The sequence below is a fragment of the Dendrobium catenatum genome, unplaced genomic scaffold (genome assembly GCF_001605985.2).
Source record: "Dendrobium catenatum unplaced genomic scaffold, ASM160598v2 fragScaff_scaffold_627, whole genome shotgun sequence".
NCBI classification, from domain to species: domain Eukaryota; kingdom Viridiplantae; phylum Streptophyta; class Magnoliopsida; order Asparagales; family Orchidaceae; genus Dendrobium; species Dendrobium catenatum.
The window spans coordinates 1,790,881-1,816,874 of NW_021319089.1; the positions used below are offsets into that span (position 1 = coordinate 1,790,881).

A 25,994-nucleotide genomic window follows, 5' to 3' on the forward strand; every position below is an offset into this window, starting at 1 on the left:
CTCCAGTCGTCGGCCCTGGCTCTCTCTTCCTCTCCCGCATACCACTTTAGTCTCACGCAACAAACATTGTATTTTGTGAACAAAGAGTATCCATTCGAATAGGACAGTTGCCACCAAGTCCGGATTGGCTCCCACTTCAACTGCATCATTTGCTACTTTCACCTCCAAACTCACAATGCAATTACTAGCTACACTGTCATCGCTCTATGCTAGGGGTGTCAATTTTGGGTCACGGGTCGGGTTCGGGTCAAACCCGGAACTGATTCGGCACCATTCAGGTCAGCCCGAACCCGGCCCGTTTTTGCAAACGGGTCAATTTTTCGGACCTGAACTCGATCCGCTTAGCCTTCAAGTCAACGCAACTTGACCCATTATCCACTGAAACACCGGCAATTGATCGTCAGCTACGGATCAACGGCCGGCACACATTTAGCCTTCAGCTGCGGACAACAAGAATCGAAGCAGTCGGCAACGCCGCAGTGGGACGCGGTGGGCAGACGGGCAGCGGCGCGGTGGGCAGGTGGGCAGCGGCGCGGTGGGCAATTCTGCGGCGGGCAAGCGGGTAGCTGCGCGACGGGCAGACAGTGACAGTCGCGACTCGTGAACCGAGATTGGGATAACGTCACAACAGGTGTCACAACGCGCGACATGCGGACTCAGGATTGTCCTCGGGAGGGCAGCAGGTCATTACCGGGTTTTCGGGCCAACCCGAGCCTGACCCGATTTTGCAAATATGTCAAAAACCTTAGCCCGAACCCGACCCAATTAACACGAATCCGAAATTTTCGGATCAAGTTCGAGTCAGATTTTTAGATCGTGTCCAATATTGACACCCCTACTCTAAGCCACCCTTTCTACCCAAAAGCAATTTTCAATTCCTCACCCTCCTAGAGGCTCCCTTGCAATGCTTGTGGCCAAGATACCACTGTAGCAAAACCGGGTATGACCTCCAACATTGTTGTGCACTCTCATGTCACGTTCTCGATGTCGACGGCGGCCTCGTCTCCACCTACACCACAAAGCGTCGGCGATCTGTGACAAGTGTTTTAGATGGAAGGAAAGGTATTTAAGTGGTAGATAAGTAAATAGTAAATTTTAGATATTAATATGTAATTAGAATAATTTTAAGTGTTATGTAGGTAAAAACTCCTTTACAAAAACTAAAGGTTTCACAGAGATAAATTTGCTTGTTCCTTATTTAAAAGTCCTTTCAACAGAAACTAAGAAAAAGGAAATGATATCAAGCTACACAAAATCAGTCAACAGAATTAGTCATTGGACTTGTGTTCTAAGCCGAAACAATCCGCAACCAGGAGTTTCTTAGGCGGAGGGATGATGGGGATTCTCTTGCGATTGGACGGAGATTTTAGCTACCATGGTAGGCAGGCGGGGCAGCGTGACGAAAGTGACAGCGGTGTCCGTAAGGGCAGCCACCGCCGCTGCTGAGCATGCGGCAAAACTGCGTTTTGTACCGCGGGTGCCGAATAACAGGGCGAAGTTCCTCTAAGCCGTGAGCGAACTGGCAACGCTCCGCATATGGACATATACCCATCTCCCCCCATTTGTTGCACAGCTCTGTCTTTGTCGTTCCCTGGCTATACGCCTCCACTTCCACCTCCTCATTATCCTCCAGATTTAAAATAATTTTTTCCACGAAAACCGAGTAAAACATCCATCAGTGACCTAATTAGACAATTGGACAGAAAGGGGAACGAGGATTGATGATTTACACTGGCTTACCTGTATCGACGATGCAACCGGAAGCCGCAGACGGAGGGGTTGGATAGTGCGGGTGGAGCTCATTCCTCTACCGCGAGGCGATAGATGTCTTCCTGCCAGAAACCCGGCTGAGCGAATCGAGATGCACTTCGGCAGAATGTTGCGCGTGGGATCTGGAATGCATTCCACTGTATCCGACTCCAGATTCGCAGGCTGGAGCTTCCCGTCGAATCCGGTCACGATGGTGGAAGAGGCGGGAAGGATTTCCGTGATGGGGGAAGCAGAGGAGCTCTCCTTCTCCTGGATTAGGGATAAGAGTTTGAGATTTTCGGCGGAGAGCAAGAGGTGCTCCTTTCTGAGAGAATCAACATGGAGGATTGTGTGATGGAGCTGCCAGAAGGCATCGTTATAGCTTTCGATCAGACGCTGTAGTTCCAGGATCATGAATTGCTTCTGCGACTCAAACTGGTCGCCGGAGTTTGCGGAGAAGGCCATGGCTGGTAACGGCAAGGACGATTCACCGCCTTCAAATTATTATGGGACAAGGGTTTTTAAAGAATTAGATAACGAATTTGATGAATCAAGGGTCGTAGATCAGTGATCGTGGGTTTCTTTGAGAATCGGGAGGGATCAACAATCAGGAATGCCGGATAATTCGTTTAATGAAACGTAATCTATCATAGTTGCGCGAAGGAGATAAGAACAACAACAGAATTGAGGTAGAAATGAAGCTCCGCCATGGCGGAAGAGCTGAGGAAAGCTTACCTCCTTGTTAGGGGGAGAGCAGACTCGGCAGGAGGATCTTTTGGAATGGGAGGAGAGAAGATCGATTTCGGGATAGGCCTATGCCATATTTATAGTTGGCGCCATCGCGCAGAATATGATTTTCGGCTAAATTTTATAATATTTGGAAAATATGAATTATCAATCTATTATTCAAACATTTAACATGTTTTATTTTTAAATTCGAATGTAAAAGATTATTTGAATTATTCAATTTTAAATTAATTTATAATAGAAACAAGAGTGACTACAATTCTAACATTTATATCATTATTTTTTAGACAAAATTAAATATTAAGTATTGTGAAAGCATTAACTTTCGGCTATCTTTTAAATTGTCTATCATTCGATTATAATCTCTCAAACATTATCATCCAACAATTGTTATTATACTATGTACTTCGTCACTTGATTATAACATCTCAATCATTTTTATCTGTCTATAATCTCTCAACCATTGTCATCAGCCAACTACATCGTTGATCTCCCAATTCATCGACAATAATGTTCATCGACGTATTCGCCTATAAGATTGATGCACATCATTGATAAACACCATCATTTATAAGGCTCAGTTGATACATGCTATTGCTTGTAAGATTGATGTATATCATTAGCACTAAGTCCAATAAATTTTGACATCATCATATGATCCTACTCATAATTTCAATGATCGTCATCACAAAAAAGGCCTTTGTAGCCATCAATGGTGCCTTCATAGTTCAACACTTCGACATAAAATTTATGTTACTCTTCACAGAGAACAATCAAACATAATAAAAAAAATTTCAGAACAACTTCAATGCAGCAAGGATCCTTTAACTGAAATCAGTCATTCACCGTCATATCTATTACATTGTATTAATACCTTTCTCAGTTGTGAAGAAATATATCGGTTCTAACATGCGTGAAATTATTTTAGTTGGATATGGCCTGATTTTTTTTTTAGTTTTTTTATGTAAAAATTCTTATATTATTTATGAGCATATTGTCTAATTTATTTATTAATGTGTGATAAATTTTTATATAAAATTAAAGTATTTATATGAAATTAAAGTGTTAAATATTTTCTCTCGAAAGCTCAACAAATTTTATACAAAAGAAAAGTTATAATTTTCAAATAAGTGAGCACTTCAAATTAAAATTATCGATTCATATAATATATAATTTATATCATATTATTACGCATGCATCCTCAGCCAGACTGCAAGTAAAGGTTTAAGAATTATGTTACTTAAAATTTATTATTGCGTTGAAAGGACAAAAAAGTAATTTGCTTAAAACTTTCGGGATTTGGCCCTAAAACCTACTGATGAGCGTCTTTAAATACTTCGAATGTGATTATGCCTCAACAAATATCTCCGCTACTTCGCCTTTCACTAGCGACTCCTTCCTTCCCTTCCTTTTTTTTCATCTCTCTCTCTTCCCCCATCTCTCTGTTTTTCCCTTAGACAATGACGGCGATCGAGGATTATGACAATTTCCGCCAGTAAGTTGGCGGTTCTCGGCCGGAAAACGTCGATCTCACTCCTTGTTCCGGTCGGCCTTGTCTTTGGCAAATGCATTCAATGGTATGAAAAGCATCAATGTCTCTCCCTACAGCTATCTGAGGTAAGCAATCGCTCATCAATCAAGCGAAAATCTCAAATCCCTCCATTATTAGATGTTTTTTTTTTTTTTTTTTGGGACAACCATTATTAGATGTTTATGCTATCGGGATTTGAGATCGTTGATGGATCTGACGCTACTTGTTGGGGATTGAGGTTTATCAATTTATGATATGTTGTCGGTTTAAGTTGCTGTGAATGACAAAGGGTATGGAAAATTTCGGACGACATAATTTATGAGTGTTAGGATGATGTTTCTGGCGACGGGGAGACGATATGCTCTGCTTTTCTCCCTATTCTCAAGGGTCAATTCCAGGGGCGAGATGAGATCTAGATTTGCTTGGAGAGCGGTGAGTATTTTTGTTTGGTGATTTTCTCTTAGGTTGTTGAAGAATGTTTCGCCTGTTGCTGGAGAAGGCGAAGGCCGTAGTTCGATTACCAATTCTTGTTCGTTTACCAATTCGAATCCCGCCTATCAATCAAATCTGAGCGGTAGTTTAAATGTTATATTTCGATTTGATTGTTATTTTGTAAACCGATCAAATCTTGAGCTTATCCGACCGGCCTCGAGATCCCTATTAAAGTCGATCTAGTCTCGGAGTCAAGTTTAGTTATAATTAGGGTGGCTTATCTGATCTGATTAAGGCATCTCATAAACTTCAATGCTAATCAGTTGTAGAAAAGAAAATTAATTCAACCGAAATTGATCCGATCATCAGTCAGTTCTATTATGAAACTTTTTGGATGTTTGGAAAATGGGGTTGGAGAATTCGTAGTCAGCGGTAGGCTTGTTGAACTCTGTGTTTTTTTTTTTTATTTTCTGAACATTTAGGATCAATTAAGATAAATTCATACACATAATATATGTTTTAAATTCAAGACATGTTGATTGATAGTCAAAACTCTCAATTAACAAACCAGCTAGCGAGAGTTGTATTCATTGTTCTCAATGTGTCAAGTACTCTCAGCCATCAGCTTATCTTAATTCATACAAGGAGTTTTCAATATCAACTAAAAGGTTTTGGGTTTGAATTTTATGTATATGATGTGTGTGCGAGATTGTCTTAATTGATCTTAATGTAAAAAAAAAAAGTACTCTCAGCCTGTCAATCGTCTTCTCTTTCCCCTAGTTCAACCATAATCCTAGTTGAAAAAGACGAAAATATCAATGAATCCGGATGAAATCAAAAAGTTAGGGAAAAGAAAATTTCCATCATTGGAGCAACGGAATGCAATTTCTTTTCTCGGACGAGATAGCGCTTGGTTGATTTAAATAGCTTTATTGATTGGACAAGTGTACTTATTTGATTGGCTGAACCATTGCAATGGAGTGTTTAGATGGCAGCTGGCCTGATGTCCTTAAGAGGGGGATTGATTGGATGATTCTGCCATTGGGTGATTCAGGCTCGCTTTTGGCTTAGCTTTTCTAGAGGTTTTGGGAACCTTTACTGACTGCCTAATGGACTGATGGACTGAGCCTATGAACAATTTTTTTTTTTTTTTTTTCATAAGATGCTATGATGCAAGCCTTCAGTTCTTGTATTTCATCGATCTGAATGATTTAATTTACAAATTAATTTAATCACTGATTTTGATTATAAAATATTAAAAACTCGAATGATTCAAATTATTTTTTAAATCAAACTAAGCCAAAACAAACATTAGTTCTATTAATTTTGTTCGATATTTTATGAACTAAAATATCATTTAATTTGAACAATAAACTGAATTAAATTAGCTTAACTAGTATGTATTAAGAAAGATAATAAGTAATTTATGGTAAATTAATAACTTTAGCATGTGAAGTAATATTCATGAAAAACTGTGTCATTTAATTATTTATAATTTATGGGCTTTAATTGATTTAGGGTTTAAAAATTTAGTGTAATTTCATTTTCTGATTTTATCATTTTTATAAAAGCAAAAATCAAATCAATAACCCAAAATAGAAAGTCAAAATTATGACTAATATTCAAATGGATCCTTTAACAATCAAATCAAACAAAAAATAATAGGTGTTTGTAAAAAGCTATTTTAAAAGATTATACAAAATCTTTTTGCCAGCAATGATGCTGATGTGGGTGAGTAGATAGCCGTCGCATTTCTCTTTGCGTCGTGGTCTCTCTCCAATCAGCTTGGTGCGTGTTAATACTTCTCTCATCGTTGTATTGAATGAGCAATTTGGTCAATCCGAGGGTGGCATTCTTTGTATATAGATATTCCTCATCATAAACCTCGACGGGTTGGTAGCAAGCTAGGTCTGGATATTTCAAACTTCCTCGTTGCTCTTTGTATTTTTTATCTTATAAATTCCAATATTGTCCTGCACTCAAGAGTTTCATTTGATCTAATCTCAATATCATTGGAGTCAAATTTGTCCGTAAATAACATCCATTTGTTCTAATAAGCCCCCTCTTAGATGAGAACCTGAGAATTAGGGGTACAACAACAACAACAACATCAAGTCTTTATCCCATTACGTGAGGTCGGCTACATGAATTCTTTTTCTCCATTGTGTTCTATTAAAGATCAAATTCTTGAGAATTAGGAGTGAGTGTGAAAATTGTTTAAGGCAAGAAAGCTAAAAGCACTAGTGCTAAAAAATTTCCAGGTATCAAAAGATCCAAAAGATGCCTCTTCAACCTTAATTTATAGTGATTCTAGAGCAACATGAAAAGCTATATAAAATATTAAAGGGTAAGAAGTACATGAATAATATGCATGTCTCAATACATACTATACATGATACCTGTTGTGCATGATGGGTTTTTCGCATGGTCTTTCATTTTTTGCTTGAATCTCAATTTTAGGGTGAGTCTCCTGAGCTAGTTTGCATGAGTTCGTTCCTGGAATAGATTGTGTAGGATGAGCTCATGTGGCATGTCCTTTGCTTGTGAAGCATACTTATGTCCTCTATAAGTGTTCATTCTTGAACTGTATTAATCTTAGCACGAATTTAAGGCCTATAAAATGCATCATGATTCATGAGATAAGGGATTTATGCATTAATTTTAATATAAACCAAAGCACTATGAAGTTCATTTGATAAAAAAAAAAAAATGTATCAAAATATTCTCAGGCAAAATATTTTCCGCAAACATTATTTAGGAAGCAATTGCTTTGTAAATGCTTTCAATAAGTAGTCAAAATAATTTAGCTTTAACAAACAACATGAATCAAATTGAAATATATGAGAAAAATAATATCGTCATTTTTTAAAGATACTTTAGTATTAGAGTACATTTTAGTTCATAATTTATACCAAGAGTTCCAACGATCAAAATATAATTAATAGAAAAATTAAAATTTTACTTGAGAATTTTTGGGAAATACTTTGTTTTTTTTTAACAATTCACGACCAACCCTTAATGAAAAATAACAAATAACTGTTCAGTTTCTCCTCAATCAAAAGACTAGTGGGGTAAATAAAATTCATTTTAATTCATCCATCATTTCTTTTTACGTACTTTCTTCTGAATTCCTCACACCAAAGGGAGTCCATGCTTCACATTTGTTTCTTCATTGATGCTTGGATTTTCTTGCTCTCTCCCTCTCCTCTCTCATGCCTTGCTAGTTAAATAACGTGGTTGAAGCTCTGTTTTATGGCTGGATCATCATCCAAGCAAAATATGTCTATTTTTTATTGAAGTAATTTCAGCATTTCTGTAATCTAATCACATCATATGTAATATTTAAATTTATACACACATCATATGTAATATTTAAATTTAAGACATCTTCATTGATAGTCAAAGTTCTCAAGTAAAAGATGAGCTGTGTAATATGATGAAAATATACGTGGTAGAAAAAGCGGTTAGCAAAAGAATAAATCGGATGAAAACAATTCCTAAAATATTGTTCAGGAAATAAATATAAGATGATTTTGGGAGATCGAAATAGAAAATGCACGTGGTTTAAAAATTGGTTTTATGAAAGCTCTGATAGAAGGGCTTAAATATCTGCAATTATGAGATTAATCTCTCACGTGAGACATTTCATTATGTATGAAATACAGAGTGTACCATTGTTGATATTTCTCTACTCTAATATTGATCGATATTATTTTGCTTGCGAAAATAGCTCGACCGGTTGGTGGATATGAAATTCCATATATATTTCTTTGGATGGTACTATCACTTTTTTTAAAAAATTATTGTAAAAGGCATTTAAGAGATTGATAATTTTAGAGTGGTCAAGATATGGAGTAAGCAATTGTTCCGGCCAGCTAATCAGAGTTGAAAATATGCTATTAGGCTTAAATTTAAAATTATATATATTTAACAACATTAAACATATTTTTAAAAGAAACAATTTTTACAATAACTGAAAAATTGAGTTCCATCATTATATTTAAAGTTTCAAATCCCTCACAATTATTATTAATGCAATTATCAACGGAGAAAATTTAGATTAAGATATAAAATAAATTTAATGAAATTAAAACCTATTCACAAATTTAGATGTTTATCAATTAGGAGTGATGCAATTGTATTTAAAAATTATAGAGTAAAATAAATTTGTTTCAAAATTATATTTTCTTTTTCATTTTAAAAACCAGATAATTCAACCTCTACCACAATTAAGTATATTTAGCTATGCCTGCATAGGATTGTAATTGTTAAACGTACTCTTAAGCACCAATAATCGAGAGTTCGTTACACTCCATTTTAAATTATTTTGAATAATTTCTATCAATATCAAGTATCACAAGATATTCAATATGAAGTCTAGTTGCCGTTATCATTCCTATATCTATTTGGAAATCGCTAATAGTCATAGCAAAGGAAATCTGCTTGCATCCTCCCACACAACACAATCAAAGCAAAACAACTCATTCAAAACAAAACAATTCTATTTTATATTAGTTCTTCAAAATGTCTTTGCGCTACAACATTTTCCTTTTTAATACGACATGCCTCTGCTCGTTTTATAATAGGGAAAGCTAATAATACTAATAAAAAAGCTAGGGCATAAAATTTAGGCCAAATTTTATAAAAAAGCAAGGTAATGATCAAAATTAGGAGCATAGATTCAAAAAAAATAATTAATTAGGAGAAAATATGCTAATTAAATGGTGTATTTCAGAATAAACCTAATTATTTAATGCACTGAGAATACACCATTTAATTTGGCATATTTCCCTAAGCAATAAAGAGAAAAGAAACGAAGAGAGAGATAGCAGCGGAGAAAAAAAGGGGAGAAAAGAGAGAATTTAAATATTAATTTAAAATAACTTATAAGTTTTAGGTTTATATTTTTAAAATAAATATAATATAAATTAAATAATTGATTATATTATTTTAAATATTAAATTAAATATTTAAATTTAGATTTTAAATAACAAATAAATATTAAATTAGTATTTTAAATTATTTAAATATTAAAATAATGTTTTATTATAAAAACACATAAATTTAAAAATGTAAAATTTATTATTAAAATTCTCTCGCCCCTCTCTCTCCCCTTCTACTTGATCTCCGTTGCCATCTCTCTCCTCTCGCCATTGTGACGTTGTCACCTCTCTTCTTTTCTCTCACCTCTCTCTCTCTCCCCCTTCTCACTCTGCCAAAGAATTAGACATATTCTGAAATACGCTATTAATTAATATTTTTTAATATATGCTCCTACTAATTTTAATCATTACCTTGTTTCTTTATAAAATTTGGACTAAAATTTACACTCCTAAACTTCTTGAAAGTTCCTTGAGAAACATTTTCAACACAAAATAAAAAGAGCTCCTCAAGTTAAGAGCTGCTCAACCGCTCTTCATCTAATGCTATATTGGAAAGCTACCTTTTGACACATTTTCCACTTGGGCAAAAAGTGCAATCAATTTGCTGTAAATATGAAGAAACAAGCCATCAGCAAGTAGGAAGAAGCTGTTCAGTATTATCGTTTGTTGAATATAAAATATTTCATCCGGAGTTTATCAGACACTAATTTTGGTGATGAAAAATAAACTGCGGCTTCTCAGAATCTAGGTTTCGCTTGAATATAATAATAAAAGTGATCAGATGCGGGTTCAGTTTATGAATAAAAAATATGAGAAGATGAACTTAGAAGCACACTTACAGTTGAAAGTATACTGAGGCTCCGTAGTAGGGACAGGTAGCTGGGATAGATCTCTCATATTCATCTGAAAGCCAAAGTTTTATTGAAGAAAAATTTATTAAACTGAAACTTTAAAAGGATCGGATACAAGACCTAAATTTGATCACGATAGATTTTTCGGCCATTAAATATATTTTAAGATAAACATAATACATACTGAATTAGCAAGCTCGAATATTATACTAATTTAAAATAAATTTAATTGCCAAAAAATTCAGCATAATCAAATTTAGCTTATGTAACCAAGTTTCTGATACTCTACCTTAAACTGGAAGACACCATAAATATCTGGCCCTTCAATATGCTACTCCACCAAACTACTCTTTCGGCCCTTCAATATGCTAATCGTAAGTGTTGGGCTGGAGGCTTATTAGTAGTTTGGTTCCAAAAGCAATCAAAAGTGAGCATATCTAACTATATAAGCAAAAGTCGTACACACAACACATGCACAAAGACTCGAACTCAAGATCTCTTAGTTGGAAGCCTATGCTCTCAACCAACAGGCCAAGATGAGCTGTGTACTAAATTGAATTTATGAATTCAAGAAATTTACTTCATTTAAAGCTGTTATAAGAAATCTTTCCAATTTTTATAAATTAGAACACAATATTACTTTGTTCATTAATCAGCTCATATAAGAAATCTTTCCAATTTTTATAAATAATCAAACCAAGTTTTTATGTAAAAATTGCTTTCATCGGAAAGTATTTCCCACATTAAAGTACAGCAATCAACTATGAGATACAAATAGCTGTAATCTATCATTCTAATCTTAAAATCCCATGGTAAAATCAATAAACTATTTTTTTCCAACTATAATATGGTCATAGATGGCCAAATATGAGATGCACTTAAAACACAGATCCCAATTTATTCGTGAAGATTGGCATGATTCCTTTCAAATGCCTGTTCAACTTTAAAATTGGTTTAATTGATTCAGAAATGCGTGACTCAGACCTAGAGACAAAAGAAAATGAATGAATGGCTCCTTCGAATATTTTCAACATATGAAGCACCAACAAGAACTATAATATGCATAAGCTGTGAAAACGCACATATCATCTCTTCACAAACCCCTGACAATGAAACCTCCATGAACCAGAACAAAGCTAAAAAAAATACAGCAAACAATCTTGTATGGAAACATTAAAGATAAGATAACTGCAGCTCAGATGATGAAACAATCTAGTATGGAAACTCTAAAGGCAAGATAACTACAGCTCAGATGACGAAACAATTAAAAAGGAAAGGAAAGCAAATAAACTCACCTCTATCTTCTTCTCCCCCAAAATAACATCAGATTGCAAGAAATCATCAGCTATCTATCTCGGAAACAGCATATCCAGTTTGATCGATAGCAGCGGCCTTCGGATCCTGAATCAGGAAACGACGTCAATCAACCATAAATCAATAAGCAACAAAAAACCCCATCCCCCGCGCCAAAAAACAAAAAAACTCGCACTCGCGTCACCAAAATAAACGCCAGATTCCTCTGCGACGACCCTCGATCAAATCTGACGCGAAAGAATCCGCAGAAAGTATCAGACCGTGCCCTGCATCCACGAAGTCTAGCAACGCGGCCTGGTCCAAAGAACCCCCGAAACCTAACGACCCAAACAGATCTCAGCCTAGATCGGAAAAATAAATAATCAAAACGAAATGTACCCGCCAACTTACTAGGAATTTACGCTGAACAGAGGGAGAGAAGATTACGGCTCCATCGTAGATGAAATGTCCATATCGCAGGAGGGAAACCTTATTCATCGGCGGGGAGAAAGTCGAGATCGTACACCCGGAAGTAGAGGGAGTTGAAGAAGAGGGAATGAGAGGATCTAACGGAGAAATCATCGACGAGGACGGCAAGGCGGAGATCCGTGGAGCTTTCGGCAGAGAAGGTTTCGTAGAAAAGCAGAAGCACGAAGAGGAAGAAGGCGGAGAAGATCCACGAGGCTTTGGGGTTTCTCCACGCCCGCCAGCTATGGTGGGGAATTATATAGACGGGGTTTTATACTTTTATTTATTTTAAAAAGAGAAAAGAAATAATTTTAATAATAACCAACTATTTAGTGAGAATAAAAAAAATCACACGGAAGGGCACTCTTTTATTTATATGAATTAATTAAATTGTATGTAATTAAAAATTTTATTAATTATTTAATTATGATAATAACATTAATGAGATTAACTACATAATATAATTAAAAATGAATATCATTCCTCACTGAGCTATGCACAAATTGAACTAATATTTTCTTCTGCAATCAAATAAATATCATTTGATTATTATTTCCGAAGTAATAACAAATTAACAATCACTATTGTATACTGGAAAGATCAAGCAAGATTGCAAACTACCACTTTGCAAAAATTTATTTCACCAAAATAATAAATAATATGTGCAAGTCTCTAAATAAGAATCTACACAATCTCATGAATAAGATAAATGCAAAAATATAAATCAACCACAAGAATAAAAATACAAAAATTTACATGATTCAATACTTTTAGGTCTATATCTACGCAAAGGAATTTTTATTAGGTCCGGACACCTGACGTAGCTCTACATTCGGACGCCAATAAAATGTCGCCACGTGCTCCTACTCTTTACTGCGCGGGCCGACGACCCGACCTGGACCGGAACCCAATATTGCTATGTGTTAGCTGATTTGTACAGACCATGACATTGCTAGGTTTTGCTCGGTATTGCTCGATAACGAGAAATATCATTCTGTCAAAACCAATACCGAGCAATACCTAGCAAAACTGGGGTATTGCTCAGTATTGCTCGGTATTGCTAGGTATTACTCGCCTACTCGGTATTACTAGGTATTAGTCTTGACAGAGCGGTATTTCTTGTTATTGTCAAGCAATACCTAGCAATACCGAGTAATACCTAGCAATACCAAGCAATACCTAGAAATACACAAACATAGCAATACCGGGTGTCCGTTCGGGGTCGGGTCGTCGGGCTGCGCGGTAAAAAGTAAGAGCACGTTGTGACATTTTATTGGCGTTCGGATGTAGAGCTACGTCAGGTGTCCGTACATAATAAAAATTCCAAAGCAAGAGGAGACATCATATATAGTCATGTTATAAAACTAAGAAATTAAACAATCCCTCTATCGGTCAACACAAATTTTTTAGCACTTAACAATGAGTATGTTGTATTCTATTTGCATGTATTTTGAGCATTTCATATTTAGTTTAAAATAAAGGGGTTATTTTAAGCACCTTAAACAGCATTTTTTCCCTCCAATTGGAAATCGCCTAAATCCATTGATTTATAAATCCCGTGTTTTGTGTCTCCACACTCATTTAAAATATTTTTGAGAGTTCTCTGCATAGTTGTTAATTTCTTAGTTAACATAATGTAATAATATGCGTTTATACATACCATATATAATAGGAGAGATTAAATGATATTCGCTTGATTATATTTATGTATACATAAAATATATAGCTAAAAAATCTCAACTAGCTCAGTGAAAAAACAATTAATATAGTTTCTTATATATCTTTTCTTTGTAATCCTTTTAATAAAAGCGAATAATAATTATATATAAGTGTATAATTAAGATTGAAATTAATATTATCAACATATCCAAAAGTATCTCAACCACTCTTGGCATGTTAATAAAATGTAATAATTTGTATTTATACATACCATTTCTAGCTACCAGAAGAGATTAAATGATATCAACACATGGCTTCCATATATATCATGTTTCTCATATATATATATATAGCATCAAAATTCTATTGAAAAATCATTCAATAAATAAAATAACTTTCACAAGCATTAATTTGATTCACAATTGTTTCTTCTCTTTAAAGCTTATTTATTTCTTCACACCTTGAATACCAATGTGTTGCAATTTTAACTTTTAATTTTTTGTTGATGACTTGATTATTATGTTCATCAATATGATATCATATTATCATGTCATCCTAAAAGAATCTTATTGGTGATTTAAGTCATTTTTTGCATCTTTTTATCGAAGATTAATTGTTTGTTGATGATATTAGAAACCTACCCTAGTTAGGGTTTAGGGTTAATTCTCAGTATAACTAAACTTGACTTTCTATATATTGATAATGATGGATTCTCATTATAACAAAATTCCAGGTCAAGTTTAATTATAATGAGAATTATGTCTTATGGAAAGTCATATTTTATTTGCCCTGAAATTCATCATTATCAATATATAACAAACATAGAAGCATTCATTGAATCGATGCCTTCAAGATTGTGAGGATTTAAATATTCGGACATTCGCTGCGCGTTAGGGTTTCGTCTCCTCAAAAGCCCGTCTAGAACCCCTTAGGGTTTTTCGTTCAGGGGGCTTTTGCCCCTTCTTCCTGGAGATGATGGCTGGAGAATCTTCTGCTTTTCCCCCTCTTCAATCTGGATCGCATCATGATCCATCTTCATCAATTGCTCCGGCTCCTTGGACTACATAGGAAAAACCTCATTTGATCGGTTTCAATATAACATTTCAATTACCGCTCAAATTTTATTGATAGGCAGGATTTGACTTGGTAACCGAATATTTAAATCCTCACAATCTCGAAGGCATCGATTCAATGAACGCTTATGTGTTTGTTATATATTGATAATGATGGATTCCAGGCCAAATAAAATATGACTTTCCATAAGACATAATTCTCATTATAACTAAACTTGACCTGGAATTTTGTTATAATGAGAATCCATCATTATCAATATATAGAAAGTCAAGTTTAGATATACTGAGAATTATGTCTAACAGAAAGTCGTATTTTATTTGGCCTGGAATCCATCATTATCAATGTATAACAAACATAGAAGCGTTTATTGAATCGATGCCTTCAAGATTGTGAGGATTTAAATATTCGGACATTCGCTGCGCGTTAGGGTTTCGTCTCCTCGAAAGCCCTTCTAGTAGCCCTTAGGGTTTTTCGTTCAGGGGGCTTTTGCCCCTTCTTCCTGGGGATGATGGCTGGAGAATCTTCTGATTTTCCCCCTCTTCAATATGGATCGCATCATGATCCATCTTCATCAATTGCTCCGGCTCCTTGGACGACATAGGAAAAACCTCATTTGATCAGTTTCAATATAACATTTCAATTACCACTCAAATTTGATTGATAGGCGGGATTTGAATTGGTAATCGAATATTTAAATCCTCACAATCTCGAAGGCATCGATTCAATGAACGCTTATGTGTTTGTTATACATTGATAATGATGGATTCCAGGCCAAATAAAATATGACTTTCCATAAGACATAATTCTCATTATAACTAAACTTGACCTGGAATTTTGTTATAATGAGAATCCATCATTCTCAATATATAGAAAGTCAAGTTTAGTTATACTGAGAATTATGTCTTACAGAAAGTCGTATTTTATTTGGCCTGGAATCCATCATTATCAATATATAACAAACATAGAAGCGTTCATTGAATCGATGCCTTCAAGATTGTGACGATTTAAATATTCGAACATTCGTTGCGCGTTAGGGTTTCGTCTCCTCGAAAGCCCTTCTAGCAGCCCTTAGGGTTTTTCGTTCAGGGGGCTTTTGCCCCTTCTTCCTGGGGATGATGGCTGGAGAATCTTCTGATTTTCCCCATCTTCAATCATGATCCATCTTCATCAATTGCTCCGGCTCCTTGGACAACATAGGAAAAACCTCATTTGATCGGTTTCAATATAACATTTCAATTACCGCTCAAATTTGATTGATAGGTGGGATTCGAATTGGTAATCGAACTACGGCCTTTGCCTTATCCAGCAACAGGCAGAACATTCTTCAACAATCTAAGAGAAAATCACCAAACAAAAATATTCACCGCTCTCCAAGCAAATCTAGATCCCATATCATCTCTAGAATTGACCCTCTAGATCGTCTCCTCGTCGCCGGACTCATCGTCCTTACACTCGTAAATCATCACGTCCAAAATTTTCCATGCGTTGAGTCATTCACAACAACTTAAACCGACAACATATCATAAATTAATAAACCGCAATCCCCTACAAGTAGCGCATGATCCATCACCGTTCTCAAATCCTGATAGCATAAACACCTAATAATGCCAGGGATTTGAGATTTTCGCTTGATTGATGAGCGATTGCTTACCTCAAATAGTTATAGGGATAGACATTGATGTTTTTCATACCGTTGAATGCATTTGCCAAATATAAGGCTGACCGAAACAAGGAGAGAGATCGACATTTTTCCGGCCGAGAACCGCCAACTTACTGACGGAGACTGCCATAATCCTCGATCGCCGTCAATGTCTAAGGGAAAAACAGATAGACAAGGGGGTAGAGAGAGTGAGATAGAGAGAGATGATAAAAGGATTGGAAGGAAGGAGTTGCTAGTGAAAGGTGAGGGAGCGAAGATATTTGAGGAGGCAGAATCACATTCGAAGTATTTAAAGATGCTCGTCAGAGGATTAAAAAATCTAATAAAAAATCATGCCATATCCAATTAAAATAGTCTCACGCATCACGCATGTTACAGACAATATATTTCTCCACAACTGAGGAAGATATTAATACAATGTAGTAGATATAACTGTGAATGATTGACTTCACTTAAAGGAGCCTTGCTTCATTGAAGTTTTGAAAAAAAAAAAAATTAGTATGTTAGGCTGTTCTCCTCTGAGAAGTGTAATACAATCTTTATGTTGAACTATGAAGGCATACTTAATGTCGGTAAAGCCCTTTATTTGTAATGACGAGCATTGAAATTATGAGCAGCATCATATGATGATGTCGAAATTTATTGGACTTAGTGTCAATAGTATACATAAATCTTACAAGTAATAGCATATATCAATAGAGCTTTATTGGTGATGGTGTTTATCAATGATGAGCATCAATCTTATAGGTGAATATGTGGATGAACAATATTGGTGATGAATTGGGAGATGAATGAAGCAGTCGGCTGATGATAATTGTTGAGAGACTATAATCAAACAATAATGATTGTGAGGTTATATTCAAGCAATAGAGTCCATAGTATAATAACAATGGCTAGATGATAATGTTTGAGAGATTATAATCAGATGATGGTGGCTAGGAGTCTATGGTCAAGCAACGACAATTGGGAAATGACAAACAATAGATGACAAATAAGACATGATGATCAAGAAATACTATCAAAGCTCCTAAAACAATTTATGAAGGAAATTCACATCAATATTTTATTTATTTATATCATTAAATAAATTTAAATAAAATTTTAAACTCGTTGCATAAATAATCAAATTTAAAATTTATTAATTAATTTTATAAAGATGCTCATATGTTACTATGTTAGTTAACAAGCAACTTGCAAAACTATTAATAATGCATAAAAAAAAGCGTATAAAACTACCTAGAAGCTTAGCTAAAATATACTGAGAAAACCCACCGAGGCTTAGGATGGTTGGTGGGCGAGCATGGTTGGGAACCCCCCATCCCGGTTTCGAATCCTCTCTACTACAACCTCACCTCTTCAGTGGGGCAAAGCAAATGTGGGTTCAATGCTTGTGGATGGCCTCACTAGGTTCCGCCTAGGGATTAATTATGCCGTCAAGTGCTCCTTTTAGAGTGACAGCATGTATATATAATGAGAAACGTATAGAATCATGCGCGCAATTTAATACATGATATCCTTATTTACAGAAATTGGCAAAGGAAAAAAGCATGCAAAACATAGATCAACAACCCTAAATCTAAAAAATCTTCCTCACTTCAAACATATACCGTACGAATACCGCATGTTCAAATGAATTTTCGCAAACTCAAGTTCGGCCGTATTAAGTGTCGCAAACTTCATGTTAACAACAAATTGTCACAAAAAACTCAATCGTATACTAAAACTTAATAAAAGAAATTTAAAGTTAGAAGATAAATTGAGCTGAAATTAAAAAAAAAAAAACACATTGAAATATACAAGAAGTCAACGTGGAATCCTTCTAGAGATGTATAAAAAGTCCAGCAAGTAGCAACATACTAACTCAAGATAAACACTTGCGTAGACAGTGGAGATCAAAGTTGTAGATGACACGGTTGAAACTGGACTCAATTAATGCCAACTTGGTAGCATCCATGGTATTTGAACGAAATCTAATAGTACACAAAATATAATTTGTGTTCGTGGTTGCTGAAGTAATATAGTTCACCGTACTTCATGGTACTCTGTAAAAATTCGAGAGAGAGTGAGTGATGTAAAACGATCGTGCAAAGTTGAATTACTTGAAGAGTTTGCACGCTTAAGTGTTAGAAGCCATAATAATCATATCTTCACAATGAATTTTCTAACGACAAAAGAAAACACTAAGAGCGGTAAAATAAGCTTAGGCTGAATCACACGCGTAAGAGTTAGGATCAGAAAACGATCAAGTTAATCTAACATTGCATACATGAATGATTCAACATAAATCCTTAAATTAACAATGAGATTAGGCACGATGCACGAGTCCCTCACTCAGCTCTCTAGTTATCTAAGCTTTAGTGGGGAAGAATTAGCATAATATTTTATGAATCAACATATAACCACAAGTGATAAGTGAACTAGGAAGATAAGAGAGTTTGGTGGAAGAGTTTACCTACATGAAATAGAAGACACGAAGCTTTGGTGTCGACGATGGCTGTTTTTGCAATTGGATAGCAATCGGAATCCTTTCACAAGCCTGAGCAGCTCCTAGGAGGGATTGGGAGTCATCGGCCAGCAAGGCGTGGACTCCAGGAGGGCTGGAAAGCAGTTGGGCTGGTTGGACAGCAATGGAAAAGTGCAGAACTACCGTGGACAGCGATCCCGACAACTTGGATAGCAATTTTCCCAATCTTTGGAGTTCTGGACAGCAGTGTTGAGAATGGAAAAGTTCTGGACAGATTATAGAATCCGTCCAGAAATATGGACAGTAAATAATACGGCTTAGAGAAGCCTTGGACAACTGCTATAGGGTGTAAGGAGCTTCAAGACAGCAAATCGTGACTCCCAAGGGTGCTGGACAGCAAGACGTTTTGCTGGAATTTAGTGGACAGTTTGCAGGAATCTCTAGGGAGAGAGAAATCATAGAGAAGAAGGGCTGGGAGAGGGCGGCTAGGGCTGAGGTGGATTAGGGAATTGATTGGAGGATTAATTTGGCTCAATTTGAATTTGAATAGGGGCTTAATTTGGGGCGTTAATAAGGGAGTAATAATGGCTAGAATTAATGAGATAGGAGAGAGAGGGAGGGATTTGGGGAGAGGATTTGTAACTTCCAAAACAATTTATGTCATTTTGCTGCCATTAGATCTGTAACGATCCTAAGTGTTTCGGACAACTACACCATAGATTTCAGCTGCTGTCCTCACTGTTCCAGCAACTTCTTGGCACCCTTTAGTGAGCTTAAAGTCGTGTCTAGGTGCTGTCCTCACTCTAGTGATATCCCTATAACATTTAGACGACCTAGACCATTGTTTAGTTTGCTGTCCTGATTTTTCCTGCTGGTGTTGGTGCCTTTTTAGTGAGCAATTCAGTGTGTTTAGATGCTGTCCACACTCTAGAAACCTTCCAAAACACTTAGACAACTCTATGACTTGCTGTAGTTTGCTGTCCACGCAAAATCTGCACCATTTAGTTGCTTTAGGAGCAGTTCATTTAGTGTCTTAGTGCTATCCTTTTTATCCTATCATCCTTAGGTATTCCTTAGAGCTTCCCATGGACCCAATAGGACTTCAAAAGAAGCTAGATAACCTAGTTAGTTTAGTGGGCTCTATGACTCAAACCATGAAGGAGAAACATGTTGACTCTCCCCACTCTAGGAAGGTGCCCTATTCGGTTATTCATGTTAGTCGGGAGACGCCTCACTCTAGTTATCAACCTAGACCTAAGCCTAAGCCTCAGCAACAACCTCACTTTGAGTCACTTTACCGTCTACCCACCTTTGATGGTTCCTCGGGACCCTTACTACTTTAGGGAATGGGTTAGACAATTAGATGATTATTTTGAATTATGTCATATCCCTGAGTCCCATTAGGTTAGCATCGCTAAGTCTCACTTAAAAGGTCGGGCTCTTTAATTTTTGATGAATTTGGAAGATCATAAAGAGTCTCGCGGTGAGTACCTTACTTGGAAAGACATGAGACGAGAACTTAATTTGAAATACCGACCCTCTACTAGTGACCGTCATCTAGAGCATCTCCCTTCCTCTTTTGTTGGGACAACCCGTGGACATTACTGAGGTCGAGACCATCCATCCTTTAGTAACGTCAGGGTTGTTGTTCCACCCTATAGGTATTCACTTAGTCATGATGACCGACCCTTTAGTGGGTCTTGTGATGAATCAAGCCCATATGACTCCCCATTTAGACTAACTTCTAGCCAGCTCAGTCAACCGTTAGCCTCCCCAATCCTTGACCCTACAAGTGTAATTTTAATAAAGAATTGCATTAAACATAAGAAATTTACTAAACCTGAGACTGAATACATCCATTTCGTGCATACTACCGATAACGAGGACTTCTTTGAGGATGAAACTGAAGTGATTGAGTCAGACTCCCCGCGTGACTTAAACCCTGAGCTAGGACCTTTAAACATCGACACCTTAGCCCACCCTGATCCTAGTCCCCTCGAGGATAACTCTTTGGATAAAGTCTGTCTGGACGATAGTAACATGATCTTGAAAGAAGCCAATATGGCCTTGGACACATTGAAGTTAAATTCGGAAGATCCTGATTTAGTTGTATCACCTATTGAGTTGACTTTGGGTAATTTTGATGGTAATAATCTCGAGTCGGAAGTGGCTCGACTGAACTTACTACCCGATTTAACTCCCGATTTAATTGACCCTGAACCCATTTATCATGAGTCTGTGGAGAATAGTACTATGAGTTCGGAAGATAATAATTTGAGTCTGAGAGTTTCTAAGCCTATTTTGAATAATGAATCTCCTCTTGTTTTATTGGAGTCTATTTTAGGAGTGGCTCATCTATATTTACATTTTAACGAGTGTCTTTCTTGATTGGAACTTACCTCTCCAGTCCTCGTACCGACAACAACGTTAGAGAGAGTTTTAGCCCATACTCTCATGACATCTCCCCAACTGTTGTGCTCACATCTGTTTTGGAAACTCTACCCCATCTTATGAGCCCCATACCTACTGACGACTCGTTGGGCTATACCCTTATGAATGTGAATCAAGACCCATCATCTTATCTTGTTCCTGATTCATTCATTTTGCCCATTATGGCCTCGTCCTATCATGTTAAGGACCATCTCTCTACTAGTTGGATGAATTTGCTCGATTACACTACTACCACTAGGAGACTACCTACGACCTTAATTGAAACTTCCTATAGAAGTACCCTGGTAACTAAGGATGTTTTCATTGCTCCCCCTACACCAGTTCCCTTAGGCCTGAACACTTTAGACCCCTCTTTTTATGACTCGTCTACCTTTTCTAGCTATGTGTTCGTGGGTGTTAGTATGTTGTTGTGTGTGTGTTTGTAATATGTTGTCTTCCAAAACTTTCTTTGTTTAAATTTTGTGTGTGAATCCACTTTTCATGCATCTTGCATATCAAGTCTCTTGCACCACATCATTCTCATCTTGTTGAGTCTTGAATTTTATACCTATAAATTTGTATAGCACATGCTGCATTTACATTGCATCCGCATGACCTACTTATGGAATTTGCACACCTAATTAAATAGAACAACAATAATTATAGACTTTATGTTGAATTCAAAAACGACAATTCAAAGCTTTTGAGGTTGGTAATTCAGCGACGGTGCGGATTCGTCCGGCGCAGTTCCCACAAGGAACTGTAAAGGAATCACATGTTAGAAGTGCGGGACCAATTAAAACAGTCAAGAAAATCATTGATAGCGCTTACGTTGTGGCTCTGCCTGCAGAGTTCAACATTTATCCCTCTATTAACATAGAAGATTAGTAACCTATGAGGGTCCAGAGTTTAACCCACCACCTCTACTTCAAATTGAGCCTTGTTTGACCTCACCCAGTGAGAACCACAGCCTACCTCCACTCCCCAAATATTCCTAAATTACCTATAGCGGAGAAGGTTGACATGATTCCTAGTGGTGACATTATTTTCACAATTGAGGGTGGACGGAGAAGATAGCTGATGAGGTGGAGAGTTACACCAGAGTCAAAAGAAACATGATCAGAGTGCAAGGAGACACAGCTGACCTATTCAGATACACAAGAGTTCTTGAGACACCCACTCGACGGAGTCGAGTTTTCTCCCACCTGGCGAGAATGATGAGGACATCGAAGATCAACGGCTACGATCGTGTCTATTCATTTTGATGTATTTGATTTGTTATTTGTACTTTTCCCTTTCTACCCTCACTTGAGGGCTTTGTCTTATATTTGCCCTAGGGGCAATTGTGTCTTTTACTTTCTTTCATTTATTTGGCTATTTAAGCCTTTCCCTTCCTCTTGGAAAGGGATGATGATTAATATGAAATTTTCAGCTTGTGCTTATGGATCTCTTTGTGAGTTCTAAGTTTTCTCTCTTGGGATGATCTCTTAGTGAGTTCGTGAGAGGAGAGGCCCAAGTGGGGCAAAAGCAATACCCGTCAATTTTTGTGGATTCCAAGGTTCGCGGTTCTCTTATCTTTCTTGTTCTTTTATTTTCTTCTTGCATCGAATTCCCTCATCCACCCAATTCATCTTCTAGCTCCACCGTCTAAATCCTACCCACCTACCTAACCACAACCCGCCACCTAGCCGCCCTCTTTCCCCTTTGCCGCCGCCCCCCTCATAATTCCCCCCTCATTATGATGATTTCAATCATCATAATGACTTCCTAATTTAGCTCAAGAATAAGAGGGAAAATTTGAATTCATTTAAATTTCAAATTCGAATTTCAAATTCTCTCCATATAGGGAATCCCAAATTAGGAAAGTATCAATCATGAATTCAATTTCAAAATAAATCAAATTAGATTTATTAGTCCATTTCCTTAATTTGAAATTTGAAATTCAAATTTAAAAAACTTTCCTTATTTGCAAATCTAAATTAGAAAAGTGCATAACTCCATGTTTATTTGAATTTCAAATTAGATTTGAGTTGTCATTATCTTTCCTAAATGGCATAAATTGTTTTGGAAGTTACAAATCCTCTCCCCAAATCCCTCCCTCTCTCTCCTATCTCATTAATTCTAGCCATTATTACTCCCTTATTAACGCCCCAAATTAAGCCCCTATTCAAATTAAAATTGAGCCAAATTAATCCTCCAATCAATTCCCTAATCCACCTCAGCCCTAGCCGCCCTCTCCCAGCCCTTCTTCTCTCTGATTTCTCTCTCCCTAGAGATTCCTGCAAGCTGTCCACGAAATTCCAGCAAAACGTCTTGTTGTCCAGCACCCTTGGGAGTCACGATTTGCTGTCTTGAAGCTCCTTACACCCTATAGCAGTTGTTCAAGGCTTCTCTAAGCCGTATTATTTACTGTCCAGATTTCTGGACGGATTCTATAATCTGTCCAGAACTTTTCCATTCTCAACACTGCTGTCCAGAACTCCAGAGATTGGGAAAATTGATGTCCAAGTTGCCGGGATCGCTGTCCAGAGAAGTTCTGCACTTTTCCATTGCTGTCCAACCAGCCCATCTGCTGTCCAGCCCTCCTGGAGTCCACGCCCTACTGGCTGATGACTCCCAATCCCTCCTAGGAGCTGTTCAGGCTTGTGAAAGGATTCTGATTGCTATCCGATTGCAGAAACAGCCATCGTCGACACCAAAGCTTCGTGTCTTCTATTTCATGTAGGTAAACTCTTCCACCAAACACTCTTATCTTCCTAGTTCACTTATCACTTGTGGTTATATATTGATTCACAAAATATCATGCTAATTCTTCTTCGTTAAAGCTTTAGATAACTAGAGAGCTAAGTGAGGGACTCGTGCATAGTGTCTAATCTCATTGTTAATTTAGGGATTTACGTTAAACCATTCATGTATGCAATGTTAGATTAACTTGATTGTTTTCTGATCCTAACTCTTACGCGTGTGATTCAGCCTAAGCTTATTTTACCACTCTTAGTGTTTTCTTTTGTCGTTAGAAAATTCATTGTGAAGATATGATTATTATGGCTTCTAACACTTAAGCATGCAAACTCTTCAAGTAATTCAACTTTGCATGATCGTTTTACATCAGAGAGAGGGTGTAGTTTATAGAGAAGGAAATGAGTATGTGTGTGTAGAGAGAGAGAGAGAGAGAGAGAGAGAGAGAGAGAGAGAGAGAGAGACGTGTCATTTTATATATAGGGCATAACGGGAGAGTAGCACAGTAGGGCTGCTGATATCTTGAATGTTGTTGCGTTGCAATAGCGAGGGGATTCCCCAAGCAGATAAGGGAGGAATTGAAAAAAATATTCCTCCCATCTCATCCAGACTCGAATCCCCTAGATGTCCCAAGAAAAAAAAAACATTCGAGGTAGAAAAAGCGACGGCGTTAGGACTGGCGTTTGCACAGAGAGTGTTGAGATCAAAGTTGCATAGGACAATTGAAGTTGGAGCCAATGCCAACTTGGTGGCAGCCATCACAATATGAGTATAGGACATTTAAATTCACGGCGTGGTACTATTGCACGAACAGTGAGCAGGAGGGAGGGTTAACTCTTTTTAATTAAACTATTAAATTTAATATTTTTTTAGAAACTCTAATAGAGTTCTAATCGAGCTTATTCGCGAGCGTTAAATGATACTATTCGTTTATGTGGGCTCTAATCGAGCTTATTCGCAAGCGTTAAATGATACTATTCGTGAACATAAACGAGTTGAACGTCAAGATGTCCAAACTTGTTTATTTAACTATCAAATATTTACCAAAAGTATTTAGGCTCGTTCATCTATCATATCAAATGAATATGAACAAGCACCTATCAAACGGAGTCACAAGCAGCTCGTTGAACACTCAATTCATTTACAACCCTACCTTAGACTCTACTTTTTTTTTATAATATTATTATACACATGTATTGCCAATTATATAATTAATAATAAGAATAAATTAATAAAAAATGAATAAATAAAAAAAATTCAAGCTTCTAATATACTTTAAAATTCTTGAGCCTAGTTTTAAAATATTTCATACTTTATATCCTCAAATGCTAATAAGCCTATTAATCAACAACAACAACAACAATATCAAGCCCTTATCCAACTACGTAGAATCAACTACATAAATTCTTTCTTCCAATGTTGTATTAAGAGTCAAATTCTCATTTAAATCAAATAAGAAAATATCATTTCTAATATCTTATTAATCCAATATTTTTTAAGTCTGCATCTACCTTTTTTAACATAGGCCAAATATAATCTCTCTCCTAACTGGGTCATCGAAAGACCAACGGTTTATGTAACCAAATCATCTAAGACAATTGACTCTCACTAATCTTATCAACCATTAAAACTACTCCAACCATTTTCACGAATATACTTGTTTCATCTCCTTGGTGCAAAATAGTGTCAAGTGTTTTTCCTAGTAATCAATCTACTGCAATTGCGTGGAAAACATATTTGTAATTATTCATAGCAAATTTTGTAAGAAAAAGAAATTTATAATATACATCAAATTCAGCTTTAAAATATCAAATTGCATAGTCCTCATACATATATATAGAAAAATATTCAACAACTACAACTACAAGTCTTTATCCCACTACATGGGGTCGGCTAAATGAATATTTTTTCTCCATTGTATCATATTAAGAGTCAAATTCTCATAAAAATCTAATAAACAAGATCATTTCTAATATCTTTCAACCAAATCTTTTTAGGTCTGCTCAACATTTCT

At 36.4% G+C, this 25,994-nt stretch overlaps 2 protein-coding genes across 10 annotated transcripts in view; both read right to left on the reverse strand.

Annotated features, from left to right (window-relative positions):
* Positions 1–1,230: 1,230 nt before the first annotated feature.
* LOC110096150 (zinc finger CCCH domain-containing protein 14) lies at positions 1,231–3,475 on the reverse strand. The gene is made up of 2 exons (XM_020821930.2): positions 1,741–3,475; positions 1,231–1,627 (listed from the first exon to the last, which is right to left on the reverse strand). The coding sequence occupies exons 1-2, from the start codon at positions 2,212–2,214 to the stop codon at positions 1,367–1,369; spliced, it is 735 nt and encodes a 244-aa protein (XP_020677589.1). The 5' UTR covers positions 2,215–3,475; the 3' UTR covers positions 1,231–1,366.
* Positions 3,476–9,797: 6,322 nt separating this feature from the next.
* LOC110100995 overlaps positions 9,798–25,994 on the reverse strand; it is a 43,508-nt gene continuing 27,311 nt past the window's right edge. Inside the window, exons 8-11 of one of the 9 annotated variants that reach the window (XR_003700951.1) lie at positions 11,489–11,594; positions 10,483–10,551; positions 10,182–10,245; positions 9,798–9,946 (exon numbers count right to left, since the gene is read on the reverse strand). The gene's annotated coding sequence lies outside the window, so the exon portion shown is untranslated. Of the gene's footprint in view, positions 9,947–10,181; positions 11,595–25,994 lie in introns of all 9 variants that reach the window. The other 8 variants (XR_003700952.1, XR_003700950.1, XR_003700949.1 and 5 more) reach the window with 8 other exon arrangements.

What these genes read in the sequence shown, in the direction of transcription:
- LOC110096150 (XM_020821930.2), bottom strand. Translation starts at nt 2,214, where the DNA reads ATGGCCTTCTCCGCAAACTCCGGCGACCAGTTTGAGTCGCAGAAGCAA. An exon ending in CGGTTGCATCGTCGATACAG is followed by an intron (nt 1,628 to 1,740) that starts GTAAGCCAGTGT and finishes TTAAATCTGGAG; the next exon opens with GATAATGAGGAGGTGGAAGT.